At 33.2% G+C, this 16,991-nt stretch overlaps 2 protein-coding genes and 1 pseudogene across 2 annotated transcripts; 1 reads left to right on the forward strand and 2 right to left on the reverse strand.

Moving 5' to 3' along the window:
• LOC107460737 (flavonol synthase 1-like) overlaps positions 1 to 5,660 on the reverse strand; it is a 6,160-nt pseudogene extending 500 nt beyond the window's left edge.
• LOC107460843 (uncharacterized) lies at positions 5,377 to 14,919 on the reverse strand. The gene is made up of 7 exons (XM_016079260.3): positions 14,688 to 14,919; positions 8,429 to 8,830; positions 8,190 to 8,267; positions 7,930 to 8,028; positions 7,276 to 7,468; positions 6,718 to 7,139; positions 5,377 to 6,222 (listed from the first exon to the last, which is right to left on the reverse strand). Exons 2-7 carry the CDS (start codon positions 8,780 to 8,782, stop codon positions 5,995 to 5,997), a joined length of 1,374 nt encoding a protein of 457 aa, XP_015934746.1. The 5' UTR covers positions 8,783 to 8,830; positions 14,688 to 14,919; the 3' UTR covers positions 5,377 to 5,994.
• A 680-nt stretch (positions 14,920 to 15,599) lies between these two features.
• Positions 15,600 to 16,674, forward strand: LOC107460856 (glycine-rich protein 2-like). Its single transcript, XM_016079274.3, has one exon. It carries the CDS (start codon positions 15,795 to 15,797, stop codon positions 16,368 to 16,370), a length of 576 nt encoding a protein of 191 aa, XP_015934760.1. The 5' UTR covers positions 15,600 to 15,794; the 3' UTR covers positions 16,371 to 16,674.
• Positions 16,675 to 16,991: the final 317 nt, after the last annotated feature.

Below are 16,991 nucleotides of genomic sequence, written 5' to 3' on the forward strand. Positions count from 1 at the left end.
AAATTAAAAATTAATTAAATAATATATTTATATATAAATACATAATAATTAATTTAATGATTGATTTTTGATATACATTTAGTTTTTTGGTGTTTATATATATTCACTACATTCAGTTTACCTCAAGTTGACCACCAATATGAACAAAGATTTGCATTTTGCAAGTATAATCAACGGGGACCCATTTGTTGTCCTTCCAAACTTGAAGGCCAGAAACTTTATTTGGGACAAGCAAGGTAATTGCTGACATATCAGTGTGAGGCTCTACTCCCAATGCAAGTTCAGGTTGTGGGCATGCATGGTGGATACATGTTAATCTTCATCTCTAGTTATATTTTTTCATCTCCCAAACTTGACTTCAATGCTTTTTTCCAAGGTTCAGAAAATCGGACCGGTCATTAAACCGCTCTAATCATTGGTTTACTGGTTTACTGATCCAACCGGTTCAACCGGTGGTTCAATCGGAAAAACCGTTTTAAAATAGAATAATATATAAATTATAAATACACATCCTAAAATATAATTATAGTCTGATATAAATCTTAAAATATCTTCGAAATTTAAAATACTACATAAAATATCATCAACCAAATACATATTGATCGTATCAAAATCCAAACTCAATCTGTTTTTCCAAGCTAAATCTGTTTTTCCCCTAAGGTTAGAAGAACCTTGTGACTGACTATCGTTAGCACTACGGAAATTGGGATTAGCAGCATCATTCGGAAGTGGAGTATCGGCAGGCATGTTATTATTCACAGAAGCATTGTTATCAGCAGTTGCTTCTTGATTAATACTATCTTCCATAACCGAAATTAATAAAACATATATGAAATTAAAAAGTAAAAACAGCCGCAAAACCACAGCACAACACATCACAATGAACATACACAGAAATTGAACAGTTCACAGGATCAAACACAAATTGACAAACAAAATGAAATTGTGCAACAAACAGGAATTGAGCTGCAATATAGAAGACCAGGCTGCTTAATTTTCAGATTATTAATTTCCTATGCTCAGCAGCAAACAGAAATTGAGCCAAGGATCAAACACAAATTGACAAACAAAATGAAATTGTGCAACAAACAGGAATTGAGCTGCAATATAGAAGACCAGGCTGCTTAATTTTCAGATTATTAATTTCCTATGCTCAGCAGCAAACAGAAATTGAGCCAAGGATCAAACACAAATTGACAAACAAAATGAAATTGTGCAACAAACAGGAATTGAGCTGCAATATAGAAGACCAGGCTGCTTAATTTTCAGATTATTAATTTCCTATGCTCAGCAGCAAACAGAAATTGAGCCAAGGATCAAACACAAATTGACAAACAAAATGAAATTGTGCAACAAACAGGAATTGAGCTGCAATATAGAAGACCAGGCTGCTTAATTTTCAGATTATTAATTTCCTATGCTCAGCAGCAAACAGAAATTGAGCCAAGGATCAAACACAAATTGACAAACAAAATGAAATTGTGCAACAAACAGGAAGTTAGTTTTCAGATTATAAATTTCATGCAAGGTTTCTACTTTCTACTGAGGAAGTTCATACTGCACATAGTATCAAATTCACAGCCACAGCCACAGTTCACAGCCATAGTTCACAGCCACAGTTCACAGCCACAGTTCACAGTCCACAGAGATTAAATTGATCAGCCACAGCCACAGTTCACACTTCACAGAGTATCAATTTCATGCAAGGTTTCTACCGGGGTCGATGGAAGAACATGAGCAGAGGCGAAGAACAAACAAGATGAGCAGAGGACGAGTCACTGACCTGGGGTCGATGGAGGGCTACCGGTGCTGAGTGTTGACTGTTGAGGACCGCGCAATGGAGATGGAGGGCTACCGGTGTTGACTGCGTGCTGCGGTGCTGGTGTTGAGAAGATGAGCAGAGGATGGAGATGGAGGGCTACTGGGCAGGAACCAGGCGAAGGCGACGATGGAGATTTGAGGGTTACTGGGGCTGAGGATGGCGACACCAGGGGACGAAGGATGGCGACAGGGGGGCTATGGTTCAGGGCGGCTAGGGTTCTCCGTTCTCCATTGGAGATGATTCAGAAAGGGGGAATGAATGAATGGGGTCGGGGGAAGAAAGGGGGGTGGGGTGCTCCGTGCTAAACGAGCGGGTCGGGTCGGGTCCGTTTTTTTATTTTTTATTTTAATTATAAAACGGCGTCGTTTAGCATAACCGGCCGGTTTTTGACCGGTTTTCCGGTTCTTAAACTGTTTTTGTTTGGACGGTTTTTATATGAGGACCGGACCGTTTGTTGCGCCGGTTCACGGTTAAACCGGTCGAACCGGCCGGTCCGGTCCGGTTTTCAGAACCTTGCTTTTTTCTCTAACTCTAACCCTTCCGACAAAAGCTCTAAAGCCTCATTTGTCAACCTTAACATCTCTTTGTTGTATTCTTCTGTCACCCATCCATAAAATTGGGTACAAATTACGTTACATAATCAAGGATTTGTTTAGATGAACTTTCAATAAAAAAATTGAGTTCATCTAAAAAATAAAAATTATTTTATATTTGTATATATATTTTATACAAAAAAATTTTTATTTATTAATAATTTAATAGCATCTAAACAAGAGAAGTTCTCTGGTGCTGATGCTGGTTATCAGCATGTTATACTTTTAAGATGTATCATAATGAGAATGTGACGTGTGGAAGGTGTGTGGAGAGTAGCTTGGTACGTGGGTCACAGTTAAGTGTTGGTTAATGATATGTGGATTTGGGCATTTTTTTTCCTATAAGCTCGATGATGATATTTATTGTTTTGTAATGCAAAATAGATATGATTAGAAGTCGAAAATGCAAGAAAATATTTTTTAAAAATAATGAAAAATAACAAATATTGAGCATTTATTTTTGACAATCACTACCTTAGGTGTATTTTTGGACTAAAGTTTGGAGTAGCAATGATTTAATAGGTGGGAGAAACAAAATTAAAAAAAATGTTCTTCATGATAAGAGTAGATTTACGGTTAGTTGATTCTTTCTCATATAAATAAAATGTTCTTAGCAATGCTAGTTAGTGAGTTTGTGAGTTATAATAACAGTTTAGATGACTAATGTGCTGATTAGAAGTGGTGATTAGAAGTGGGTGCTATGTGTATTTTGCTGAATTTTATGTTGTAATTAGAAGTGGTGATTAGAAGTGGGTGCTATGTGTATTTTGCTGAATTTTATGTTGTAATTAGATTATATTTGATGTTAATAAAGTATTATATGTTGCAATTTATGTGCCAATTCTCTAACGGTATAAGAAGTCATATGAAAGTAGATTGCGGTAAAATTTTTTTTTTTTAGAAATTAAGTTTAAAAATTTAAAATTAAAATGTACCACCGAAGGTTTAATGAATTTAAAAATATTTGAGATTAGAGTTGAAATATGTTAAATTTTTTCTAACTTTGTTAACAAATTAATTAAAAAAAGATTAGTTAAGCACAAGTATTAGCAGATAGTGGTGAAAAAAAATTGAAGGACATTAGGATTTAAATTCAAATTGAAATAATACAGGTACAATAAAAAAATAAATATTTTGAAAATAGGGTCAAAGATATTTAAATTTCGTAAATATAATTAATAAATAAATTGAAAAAAAAATGTTGAGCATGACCCATTTATCAGCAGTCACCTTCTACGCATCACCTTCTCACTATAACACACCTTAAAAATATATTATGCTGATAATCACGGTCAGCACTAGAGAACTTCCCTCTAAACAAACACTAAATTATCTAATGGATAGATATTAAACATTTTGCAAATAGGCTCAATTATTTGGTTGGTGTTAATCTACTAGCCGTTACTATATAAAATAACTCATACTTCTTGTATGTTATGAATTAATTAAATAATCCGGCATTATTAATAATTAATCAATTAAGTTTATTAATCACGAACCTATAGGAAGGAAGGTTTTTGAGCCACTTGTCATAGTTGGCCTTAGAAGAAGGAGCCACATATGGAAAAAATAGTCAACCCACTCTACCTTCTCTTCATGGTTCTTGGTCATCTTTGTCCCATAACCTTCAAAGTTCTCATTAGAAGAGTCATTAGCATAAGGCTCTTTCTCCTTCTGAGGTAGGGCAAAGAACTCCTTTCCCACCTCTTGCAACCGTTTGATCAGCCACGCTGATATTTCGTGGCTGGTCACAACAAAGAATTTCCATATTCTTATGGATAAAAATAATTAAATTTTTTATATTAAATTTTTTTTAAAAGTGTTTAAGAAAGAATCCTCATAACCCAATTAAATTTTTCTTATGAATAAGTATTTAAGAAATAGGGTAAAAAAAAGTTATTTTTGCTAACTTGATAATAACATGAAATTAAATATCAGTACAATCCAAGTATATACAATTGATACATATTAAAATGTTTTATTTTTTATTCTTAGCAATCGAATATGCTTTTTGGCAACATAAACAGTGTGTTATTTGATTAAACTTTTTATTTATGTTTTAACTTTTTATTTTAAAACTGTTTAGATGTGCAATTTAAAATATTAAGTTGACTATTTAAATTTAAAATTAATTGTGTAAATTATTTTACTATTAAATTTGACATAAAATATATTTTACTAGTTAAAAATTATTATTTACTTTTAAAATTTTATAAAATTTAGATATATTTTATTTTTCGATTGGATTCATGATCTATTTACATTATCCGTTTTTTTTTAAATCAGAAAAAAACGTTTAAAATTTTAAAACTAAACATCTAAAATGAGCAACAGATTGAGGAAGAAATGAAAGGATAAAAAAAAAATTTAAGAAATAAAATAAAATTCTGGCTTCGCAGAGCCACTACGTTGGTAGAATTTGGATAAAAAGTCATTTTACTCCCCAAATTATAGTAGATATGATATAATTAGAGGAAAGAGGGAACTGTATGCATACTTACATATGTATCTACACAAATTATAATTAACAACGAATTCAACAACTTATTACCACCGTGATTATTTGATTCACCTGTGATTTTTTTTTAAAATATAATTGACTGTTTGTGCTTTTTGCTTTTTTATCTGAATTAATTAATTATGTAAAAATATTTGTAGACGTTTATCAAAATACACACATACTAACAAACATTTTCGTCTTTGAGTTGCTCAATTTTGGATTCAGCCACCTAACACATACATTAATGTTGCTGCCGTAGGCGAGAACGTGTTTGCACGCCTAGTGTCTCCATTCAATAATTTATTTCTTGTAGTTTGTAGGCGTCGTGAATAAATAAACGATAGCTTTACATGTCAAAGACCCTTTACTCAAGTATAGTATATACTCTGTAAAATAAAGTCATAGAGATGAGATAATTTTGTAAGAGAGTGGCGAGAGAGAAGAAAAAAAAGAAGTCATCATATGCAAATCCATATATTTGATTTAGAAAGCAATCAACGGTATAAAAGGATTGTTGCTTTTATTACCGTCTATTACGTTAATTAGAAGTACACTTATGAACATAAGCAAGGCCAAGGTTTTGTAACTCTAGCTCTAAAAGCATCACTGATTGGCAAGTTTGTCAACATATGCTTCAATTTCTTGTCACCATTTTCCTCTTTTCCAATAGCATCTTTTTCTTTCTAATGATAAACTTATCATCTCTGGCAGCAACTGTATTAGACCTTGGAGACTCATTAGCCATAGACCATAGTTTCTTTTGGGGAAATTATATATGTACCCTTTTGTCATCTTTTTTCTCCTCATAACATGGCTCATCTAAATTCATTAAACATTTGAAAGCTCATCAAACATTAATTGAAGTCCTATCAGCTCAAAGTTCTATAGAAATTATTGAGCCTCAAAGAGAAATAGTAAATTGCATCACTCTGCTTCTCCATACCCGAGTCCTTCCTTGTAGAAAAATTTCACTGCTTCTAAATTAAGAAGGATCTTGTGGTAAAACTTGGACTTTTCCACCAACAAACACACTGTCCAAAGATCAAAAGTAGATATTACCTTCTGCTATGCCCCAATTGTTATGTGCTAGTATCATATCCCGTTGCCCAAACAGGTACACAGTAGATCAAGATTCCAAGGACAAATGAGGCACACATTGTGATAATGGCATACACATAGGCTCTCCAAAGATGATTGCTTTCTCTCATTGCATTGAATTCAGCTACAAAAGTTGAGACAGTACTCAAACACCCCAAGAGACCTAACTGTGTTCCAATTACAATAGTGTCACAATCTTTGGTATTGACCTGCAAAATTTGTGATGAGAAAAATAATTTTTTTTTTTTTTTTGCAATGTGAAATTGGTTTCTCTTTATCTAAAACTAAACTTTATATCACAAATCCTTTATAGACTTCATACCAACCATTAGATATCACATCACATGAATCACACTACAACTTTTTTGTGAATGGCTCATATGAACCCACCTTTAGAGGTTGTTGAAGATTTGGATTTGTAACAATAAAATCTTTACATCAGGAATATATTAATATGAATACTAAATGTACAAATGATTCTAATTTGCTATTTCTTGTATGTTTAACACGCTACTTTTGATGGTTGTACTAACATTTTTTTTGTACATTCATAAATCAATGTATCTAGAGTCTAGACACAATTGTAACAATTTCTCGATGGTATCTAATTTAATTGTAATCCTATTACTATTATTAGGTTAGAGATTAGCAAATGAAGCAAATATTGGAGCACTGGGAGACAGAGGAGCACAAAAGAAACTTACTGCTTCCTTTATGGTGGAAAGTGCAGCCATTACACAAGCAGCCGATACATTGGCAATGAGAGTTCCAAATGGCATCCATTTAAACAACCCTGCCCTTCCTAATCCACGACCGTTGAGCCGAGCTAAGAACCATCGAATCCACACGCCTACAGGTCCAACCATGCAAGCGAACCATAACTCGGCACCACTTCCACCATTCTTGAATTTAGCCTTCACCAATGCACCACTCACACCCCATAATATTCCTAAAATCACCAAGAACATCGTCATAGCTGCCAACTGACGTTGGGGGCTATCTACTCTGCAGTTGATCTCAGAGTTATCACCACTTCCTGAACACATATTCAGCTTATTTAGAAGCCACTTGAATCCGTTGGCAGTTTCAATTCCAACTATGATGGAATATCCAACAAGAAATAAGCCTGAGAAACCACGTTGCAAACCCACTCAGTAATGTTAAATGCTAAATAGCCGGCAAAAACACTTCAAAAATTCAATAAGACTAAGATCATGTTTATAACTAAAAGAAAACTTCTCTTATCTAGTAGACCTATTTACCAAATAAAAAACCAAGTATGGCGAAGAGCCAATGTCCCGAGACACTGAGTTGAAGCATTTTCTGATTCCAACCGCTGAAAGTTGTAAGGCTTCCTAGGTAACCAGTTGTTATTGCTATAGCTAGATGTTCTGAAACTTGAGATATGTCGGCTTTGAATACAACACCAAACCATCCCATCAAAAATGAACCAATCTGAAATAACATGTAAAATAATTACATTAAGTTTCATTGTTTTCCAACAGCAATTTTATTTTGCTATCAGTTTAAGCGTACCATTTATTATTATGTAGTAAAGAAGGATTCATAACTAATTTGTAACTGTCTAGTTCTTTAGAAAAAGGCCTTAAGCGCATCACTAGTTGAATATCATAGGAAGGTTCAAATCAGATTTTCAGTTGTTCAACTCTCTAGATTTATTTAAAAAGTACACAATGAAAAAGCAGCTCCACTAACTACAGGATCAGAAACCAAAACTTTCTTATTTGGCCCCACCTTCAGCTTAGAAAGTGCTACAAATTTAGACTACTGTTATAAAAGCAAAAAGATATGAATAATTTAACACACATGGACATGGTGCTTTTAAGCATATAATAATAATAATAATGTGATATCTGAAAAATAGCAAGAAAAATAACATGGAAAGAAACGGCTACCATATTAGCAGGAAGATCAAGGTAAAGAACAGTTTTGTTGCTTGTTAAATTGGCTTCCCCAGGGCCAAATAGCTTCTGCAGTAAATATCTTGTTAAGACCTGCACATATAGTTACTGTGGCTATTAGAATCTTGGTTTAATACCAGCTAAAGAATATCAAAATAAGCAATTAAGCACTCATCAATTACAGGCTAGCAAATACTGTAAAGTTAGTAATCTAATTAAGTTTAACAACTAAGTTTAAGAGGATATTTACGTACCCCTAGAATTCCGAAAACAGCCATATGAATCATACATGAAGCATAGTCCAGAAACTCTGGCAAACCTTTACGAGTTTCCTGAATGTACAAACACATTCAAAAAAGAATGTAAGTCATACCATGATATATATGATTAGATCTATCCACATATAACACTTTACATAAACATCAAATCTTGTCCTAAATTAAAAGTACTAAAAATGAAAACATGAGATGGAGAAGAGAGATAGATAGCTCACTTTCTTTGGTTCTTCAGAAGGCAAAACTGCATCGGTGGTGGAAAGAGGAGAAGCTACGAGCTGAGGTGGCAAAGGCCTAATAGCAGAAGAGGCTCTTGGCGGTTGCAGTTGTTCCACGTCAGCAGCAGTACCGCCATTCTCATCTGATTTTGTTTCATCGAAGGAGAACCTGAAGCTGTTGGTAGCGCTGAACCTTCTGCTCGGAAGTGCGCGATCTCCAATGTCACCGGCTTCTGAAACGCTCTCGCTCTCGGCGTCATCGTCGTTTTCCGTGCGGTGGCTGACGTGGATGGATATGCTGAGTGAGCGCCTCCTAATCGAAGAAGAACCCACGCCACTGTTCAATCTCTCCATTGTTATTCAACAAAGAAAACAAGAACCACACGGGAAACTTGCGCGTCACTGCGTTAAAATCGCAAAACAATTAAAAAAAAAGCAAACTAATGTAACAGGTTGACTCATGCAGTTGCCACCCTGCCACCCATGCTTATTCAAACGAATATATTTACATATCAGCAAAAAATATAACTATCATATCTAAATACACTCAATTTTCTCTATTTAGATTGAATTAAAGGAGCAACTTTTAATAATCTTAAAAAAATATTTATTTTATAAATAAAAATATCATTCTCTCATTTTATATAAATTATATGTCATTTTTTAAATAATATAATCTCTTTGGACTCCCCTATAAAATTGTGAGGTGGAGACTCTTACTTAAAAAAAAAAATTCTGTTTTATTTGTTTTTTTTTTCTAATATTTTTCGTGTGGCGCTACTTTTCGTGTGGCACAGTGCAATTAATGCGGCGCAGCCACGGGTCCTTGTTTTACCCAACAACTTGGTTCGTAATTTGCTACATTTTTTTATTTTTAATATTATATTAATAATGATATTTTGTTAAATTATAATTTTTACAATGTGTTTACCAAACTCTCAAGTCTCTTTGTACAACTCAACTTTCTAAAACAGATAATAGAGTGAAACGGCTCAGGATTGAAGCCAAGGCATTGCTCTGATTTTTTATTATTCTTTTTCTTGCTCTTGTTCCGTTCCTGGCGACTTTTAAGTACGAATTTGTCTTTATATCAAGGTTCAGAAAACCGGACCGGTCATTAAACCGCTCTAATCATTGGTTTACTGGTTTACTGATCCAACCGGTTCAACCGGTGGTTCAACCGGAAAAACCGTTTTAGAATAGAATAATATATAAATTATAAATACACATCCTAAAATATAATTATAGTCTGATATAAATCTTAAAATATCTTCGAAATTTAAAATACTACATAAAATATCATCAACCAAATACATATTGATCGTATCAAAATCCAAACTCAATCTGTTTTTCCAAGCTAAATCTGTTTTTCCCCTAAGGTTAGAAGAACCTTGTGACTGACTATCGTTAGCACTACGGAAATTGGGATTAGCAGCATCATTCGGAAGTGGAGTATCGGCAGGCATGTTATTATTCACAGAAGCATTGTTATCAGCAGTTGCTTCTTGATTAATACTATCTTCCATAACCGAAATTAATAAAACATATATGAAATTAAAAAGTAAAAACAGCCGCAAAACCACAGCACAACACATCACAATGAACATACACAGAAATTGAACAGTTCACGGATGAAGTTCCAGCAATTAAACAGTTCACAGAACAAATTCATAGAAATTGAACAGTTTACAGATGAAGCAAAATAGAAGACCAGGCTGCTTAATTTTCAGATTATTAATTTCCTATGCTCAGCAGCAAACAGAAATTGAGCCAAGGATCAAACACAAATTGACAAACAAAATGAAATTGTGCAACAAACAGGAAGTTAGTTTTCAGATTATAAATTTCATGCAAGGTTTCTACTTTCTACTGAGGAAGTTCATACTGCACATAGTATCAAATTCACAGCCACAGCCACAGTTCACAGCCATAGTTCATAGTCCACAGAGATTAAATTGATCAGCCACAGCCACAGTTCACACTTCACAGAGGAAGTTCACACTTCACAGAGTATCAATTTCATGCAAGGTTTCTACCGGGGTCGATGGAAGAACATGAGCAGAGGCGAAGAACAAACAAGATGAGCAGAGGACGAGTCACTCACCTGGGGTCGATGGAGGGCTACCGGTGCTGAGTGTTGACTGTTGAGGACCGCGCGATGGAGATGGAGGGCTACCGGTGTTGACTGCGTGCTGCGGTGCTGGTGTTGAGAAGATGAGCAGAGGATGGAGATGGAGGGCTACTGGGCAGGAACCAGGCGAAGGCGACGATGGAGATTTGAGGGTTACTGGGGCTGAGGATGGCGACACCAGGGGACGAAGGATGGCGACAGGGGGCTATGGTTTAGGGCGGCTAGGGTTCTCCGTTCTCCATTGGAGATGATTCAGAAAGGGGGAATGAATGAATGGGGTCGGGGGAAGAAAGGAGGGTGGGGTGCTCCGTGCTAAACGAGCGGGTCGGGTCGGGTCCGTTTTTTTATTTTTTATTTTAATTATAAAACGGCGTCGTTTAGCATAACCGGCCGATTTTTGACCGATTCGCCGGTTCTTAAACGGTTTTTGTTTGGACGGTTTTTATATGAGAACCGGACCGTTTGTTGCGCCGGTTCACGGTTAAATCGGTCGAACCGGCCGGTCCGATCCGGTTTTCAAAACCTTGGTTATTAGTTAATATTTAGTCCACCTTGTGTTAAGAAGGAATGACAGAATAAGGCATGATATTAGATATATTGAAAATACGAAGAATAATATGTATTTAAGGTCACGGTTTTATTTATTTAGGATTAAAATTAATTTTTACATATAAATCATTTAATTAAATAAATCTATTTAAATTATTACACTTGTATGCACACATTTTTTTTGTGTTTTTGTTGCACGGTTTTCTTTTGCTCAATCTTTGATACTTCGTTTTTTTTTATATTTTTTTTCTTTTTTGTTATCATTCTCAGTCTTTACCAACATCATCATCCCCTCTTTCTTTTTTTATTTTTTTCTTCTTTTTTTTCTTTCTTTTTCATCATGATCATCATCATTATAGTCATTATCATCTTCTTTTTATACATATCGTCGATATTATTATTATTATCGTAAAATTTTTATCATAACGTTGTTTAATCCAAAATTGATTTGGATGTTTTTTTTATAATTCAATCATTTTTGTGTGTTATTTTCAAACTGAGTTTGTGTGTCGCAATTATTAAGTAATTTTGATACATTTCTGAGTTAATTGAGGTTTATAGCAAAATTTCGGTGTAAAAACTGAAAAATTTATATGTTATTGTTAAAAAATTTTGATATATTTTTATTCTGATAAGTTCTACATAATTCAAAACTCTTTATCTTCTTCTTCCTCATGTTTTGCTGCTTTTTTCTTCTTTTTCATCATTATCATCTTTTTTTTATTCATTTTTTTCTTCTTAGTTTACCATTTTAAGTTTCTTTTTGTTTTACTCTTTTAATAAGAATAAAAATAAAAAAATCAAACAAATAAAAAAATATATAATGTTACAAAATTATTTGAAAGAGAATGAACCTATATTCATTCAACTAAAAGAAATAAAAAAATAAGAAAAAAATATAACATTAAAAAAATATTTTTATGCATTTTTAACAAAACTTTAGTGTAAAAAACTAAGAAATTTATGTGCTATTATTAAAATATTTCAATGTATTTTTATTATAATTTCAGAATTAATTGAGATGCATGCCAAAAATAAATTCAGACAAAAAGTGTACTTTATTTATATTCATAATGCATTGAAATTAAATTTATAATACACCAAAATTACTTAATGATAACCCTCAATGCACCGAAATTACTTAAGATAATCCTCTTAAAACCTTGTATCACAATTAAAAAATTTCAATGTCAAAATTGAGAAACTTCTAACAGTTAAAAAATTTCAGTATTATTTCTTGATAAATTTTGCATAACTCAAAACTTTTTTCGTCTTTATCATTATCATCTTCTTCTTTTTTTTTTCTTGTTCATCTTCTTTTTATTTTACTCTCTTCATAAGAAGAATCAAATAAAGAAGAGAATGAACCTACATTCATTTAACTAAAAGAAAGAAATAAATAAGAAAAAAAAAAGATAAAATGCAGCATTAAAAAAAATATTTGTGTATTTGTATTAAAATTTCAGTGTAAAAATTAAGACATTTATTTATTATTGTTAAGAAATTTTGATGTTTTTGTATTCTGATAAATTTTACATAATTCAAAACTTTTCTTCTTCCTCCTCTCATCTTTTGTTACTACTTCTTTTTCTTGTTCATCATCATCATTTTTTTTATTCATCTTTTCTTTCTTATTTTACCTTCTTAGTTTTTTTGTATTTTACTTTTTTAACAAGAATAAAAACAAAAAAATCAAATAAAAAAGAAAAAAAAACATATAATATTACAAAATTATTTAGAAGATGAACTTACATTTATTCAATTAAAAGAAAGAAAGATATAACGAAAAAAGAAAAAGAAAAAAATGTATTAAAAAATATTTTTGTACATTTGTAACAAAATTTTAATATAAAAATTAAGAAATTTATATACTATATTATTAAAAGATTTCGATATATTTTTATTCTATTATAATTATAATATGGAACTGAATATTGTTAATATATCAAATTTAATTCATAGAAAAATTGTTGGTAAGAAAGTTTTTTTTTTTCCTTGTTATTGTGAGCTAAAAAATGGCATTTCATTAAATTAGTTTTATTTTTGTTTGTTCTTAGCACAAGATTGATATGTTGGGATAGGGTTAGTTGGTACAGAATTTATTAATAAAGAAAAATTTATGGAGTCATGAAATAGAACTTACACCTCAATGATCTCCGTCAATGAGTTTCTTTTCTTTTCTGTTGACAATGAATAATGACCAATTCTAGGTGTCTATGAGTTTTTGTCTAAATATTGTCTAATTTACTTTTTGTAATAAGTTTTGATTTTTTAAAAATTATTTATTTTTATATTTTTTAAATAAAATAATAACTTTTAACCTTTTTTAGTAAATAAATACCATATTATAAGCACCATAGTATTCACCATGAATAATTCATTTTAAAAAGCTGTTATTTTTATTTTTATTTTTTTTAATGGAAAAACTTTCTAAGAACCACTGAATAAACATTTGGCACAAACAGGTTTTACATATACATATTTAAAAAATGCAGTTGACACAACACCTCAACTCCCGAAGCACATCATTACCGATTCAGAACCATCCTTAATACATATACTCATTCATACATTAGTAATATAACTTAATTTATAATCATAAAATATATTTTTACTACTTAAGCAATGACTTAAGGATAACACGGCTAAGCATACAAAAACTAAAGATAACAAGCTGCAAGCAATGATGTCAGTGCATTGGACAATTAAATGCAGGCCACTAGAAATATTGATTTTAATTGAGAAATTTTTAAGTAATCGATAAGATAAGCAAGGAAGGTCGACCAAATATTCAATTATTGGAGGTGAACGAAAATAAAAAATAAGAATAAAATGGCATAAGTATAATTAATAAGTCAAAGAGAGAAATTCCTACGTAACGTTGGGGATTTGGTTGAAAAGGAATCAAATGAAAGCCAAAAACATGTGTTTGTTTCCTTTCGGATGGCGGGTTTTACTGGTTTGTATTTAACGAACCAAAAACCAAAGCAAAGGGTTAGGAGTGGGGTCTACGCTCACACTGTCACAGATTACCCCACTTGATCACATGCACCGTCCAATACGTCCATGAATGATTCTTGATGGCTGATGCTCGTTTGTTAAAAATTTCTCTGTCTTTTCCCTATTCTTTACGGCAGACCATGAAATTTTTTTCTTTTTGGTTATCCGGTCTATGAAATGCAACCGAAAAACATGCCGTTAATTTTATTAATTTTATGTGAAATTAATAATTAAAAATTATTAAATAAAAATTTAGTCAAATTATTTAATTATTTAAAGTTAACTTAACTCAGTTTTTACTAATTCCAAAACATCTCAAGGTTGCAAAAATCGAAATTAAATCGGAATATAAAATAAAATATTTAAATGTAATAGTTCAATGATCTAGTCCGAATCACAAATTGTACTTAAATTAGTTTAATTAAAAATAAAATAAAATTTTAATTTAATAATTTTTAAATGAATAAAATTAAAAATTCCACACTTTTAAAAGAACCGGTACCACTCTAAAAGAAACTGTATGTCAAACAGATATCATCAAACAATATTAAAATTAAAGGAGCTGTGGAGAGGACTTACCAGGTTGGTTGTGGAGGAATGAAAATGGAGAAGCTTGTGAATTGGAGGTCGTGGCTAGAGAGATGGGTGAAGCGGATGTGGCGGACTCCTGAGGAACGATGAAGGGCAGTGGATTGCTGGATTTTTGCACCGGAGCTATGGGGAATGGTGAAGGTGTTGGAGCTTGCATGCACGATGGGCTTCAAGAAAATGATCGTGAAAGTAGATGTTGCTGGGTGGGTTAATGGAGAAGCTTATCAATTGGAGGCTTATAAGTTATAACTCATAGCACAAGCGTTGAGCAAAATGTCATTCACATTGTGTGGGCTGGGCTAGCATGATAAATAGCACAACTTTTTTTATTGGGCCTATGTCTCCATACCCAAAACAAATAGAGATCAAGCCTAATCAGCACGAGAGTTCAGCCCATGTCCATGTCCCAACTCCCAAACAAAAGCCAAACGGATAACCAGCAATTGGATTGGAATTATAATTGATTTTGGTCCCGCCAAACGAAAACAAGTTGCTACCAATATTAAATTATTAATAATACATAATATCCTCATTTTTTTTATTGCCTGGTACTAGTGTCCAATATCAATAACTAATTTCCATGAGTGATTCTCTTAGCTTGAAAATATCCCATATCTAGGTTAGATAATTTTGATACATAACTCTAAAATTTTTACAGAATTATCTATTTACATTAGTTTTTTTAATGATTATTCATGTTATAAATTAAAAAAATAATATATTAAAATTAAATTGAACTTTTATCATAATAGAAAAAGGCGTATAAATTATATATATAAAAATATTTGTTAAATCTCAAAAGCCAAATATTATATATTTATTNAATAATTATATTTTTTTAAATATAAAATTTATATTATAATGGACTGATAATAGTGGATATGGCATCTAAATAAGAGAAAATGGGTAGTAGGGTAGACATCTTATTTCTTTCACTTCCACAGGAATGGACGAATCACATTGCTCAGCTTGACACTGCAATTGAGCGTCACGTTACTAACCTTTTACAAACCCAACATAACGGAAAAAAGAAACTTCTACGTTTAATTTCTTTCCAGAACCTTCTCTTCTTTCTGTTTTGGGTTTTGAGAAGCCATGGCAGCGGAGACTCAGAGATCCACGGGCACAGTGAAATGGTTCAACGCACAGAAGGGTTTCGGATTCATAGCTCCCGACGATGGCGGCGAGGATCTCTTCGTCCACCACTCTGCCATTCGATCCGACGGTTACCGTACACTCTCCGAGGGCCAGCCGGTTGAGTTTGCCGTTGATTACGGCGATGCCGGCAGAACTAAGGCCGTCGATGTCTCCTCCATGACTAGATCTCGCCCGTTTGGTGGTGGCTTTCGAGGTGGAGGGGGAAGAGGAGGAAGAGGAAGGGGTGGTGGAAGGTTCGGTGGGCGTTATGGCGGCGGTGAAGGCCGGGGCGACGGTGACGGTTACAGTTACGGAAGAGGTGGAGGCGGTGGTCGTAGAGGAGGAGGTTATGGCGGTGGAGGAGGCCCTGAGTGTTACAATTGTGGACGAACAGGTCACTTGGCGAGAGATTGTTACCAGGGACAGGGTGGTGGAAACCGGAGACGAGGCGGCGGCGGCGGTGGTGGTGGAGGTTGTTTTAACTGTGGGGAGAAAGGGCATTTTGCGAGAGAATGTCCGAACGCTGAAAATTGAGTGTTGATTCTGATCTTTGAATTCTGTTACTGTTTGTTGGGTACATAGATTCTGCAGATTGTGCGCACAAGAGTATTTTATTGTTAATTTTAATTTTCATTTTCATTATTGGGGTTTTGCATGAGTTGCTATATTTAATTAATTAATTCTATTAAATGCGGGTTGCTTCTCATCTCATCGATCTTAAAGTGGTTGTGGTTGTTGTTCGCCATTTTCTGCATTTATTTGCATGGTGGCAATCATGCATGCCTGCCATACATTGTGGTTGAGTTCTCATATTAAATTATTTAACAATTTTGAAGTATTCCTTCCATATAAAAACAGGTAGTTAAGTTTCTTTTGTAAATTATGGATGTTTGGAAAAAAATAAAGAAAGAATAGTAGTTGATGATTGTGGGGGCAAGATCTAACTCGGCTAACAGACCTTATCCATTTTGGTAACAATCTCTGCTGGGCATTCCCGCAGATGCAGTGGTCCTACCATACCCATTGCAACATTTTCAATTTAGCTTTATTCATTGTCCTCTAGTTTTCTGTGTGGATCAAATATATTGTCATTTTTGTTTCATTATCCTTCGCCATAATATCATTACATTAATATGGGCATATGGCGTCGATGTT

The sequence above is a fragment of the Arachis duranensis genome, chromosome 8, assembly GCF_000817695.3.
Source record: "Arachis duranensis cultivar V14167 chromosome 8, aradu.V14167.gnm2.J7QH, whole genome shotgun sequence".
NCBI lineage: Eukaryota > Viridiplantae > Streptophyta > Magnoliopsida > Fabales > Fabaceae > Arachis > Arachis duranensis.

Coding starts and splice junctions, on each gene's coding strand:
- LOC107460843 (XM_016079260.3), bottom strand. CDS start 8,782: ATGGAGAGATTGAACAGTGGCGTGGGTTCTTCTTCGATTAGGAGGCGC. Junction 8,268..8,428: donor CTTCTGAAGAACCAAAGAAA/GTGAGCTATCTA, acceptor TTGTACATTCAG/GAAACTCGTAAAGGTTTGCC. Junction 7,469..7,929: donor TTGATCTTCCTGCTAATATG/GTAGCCGTTTCT, acceptor ATGTTATTTCAG/ATTGGTTCATTTTTGATGGG.
- LOC107460856 (XM_016079274.3), top strand. CDS start 15,795: ATGGCAGCGGAGACTCAGAGATCCACGGGCACAGTGAAATGGTTCAAC.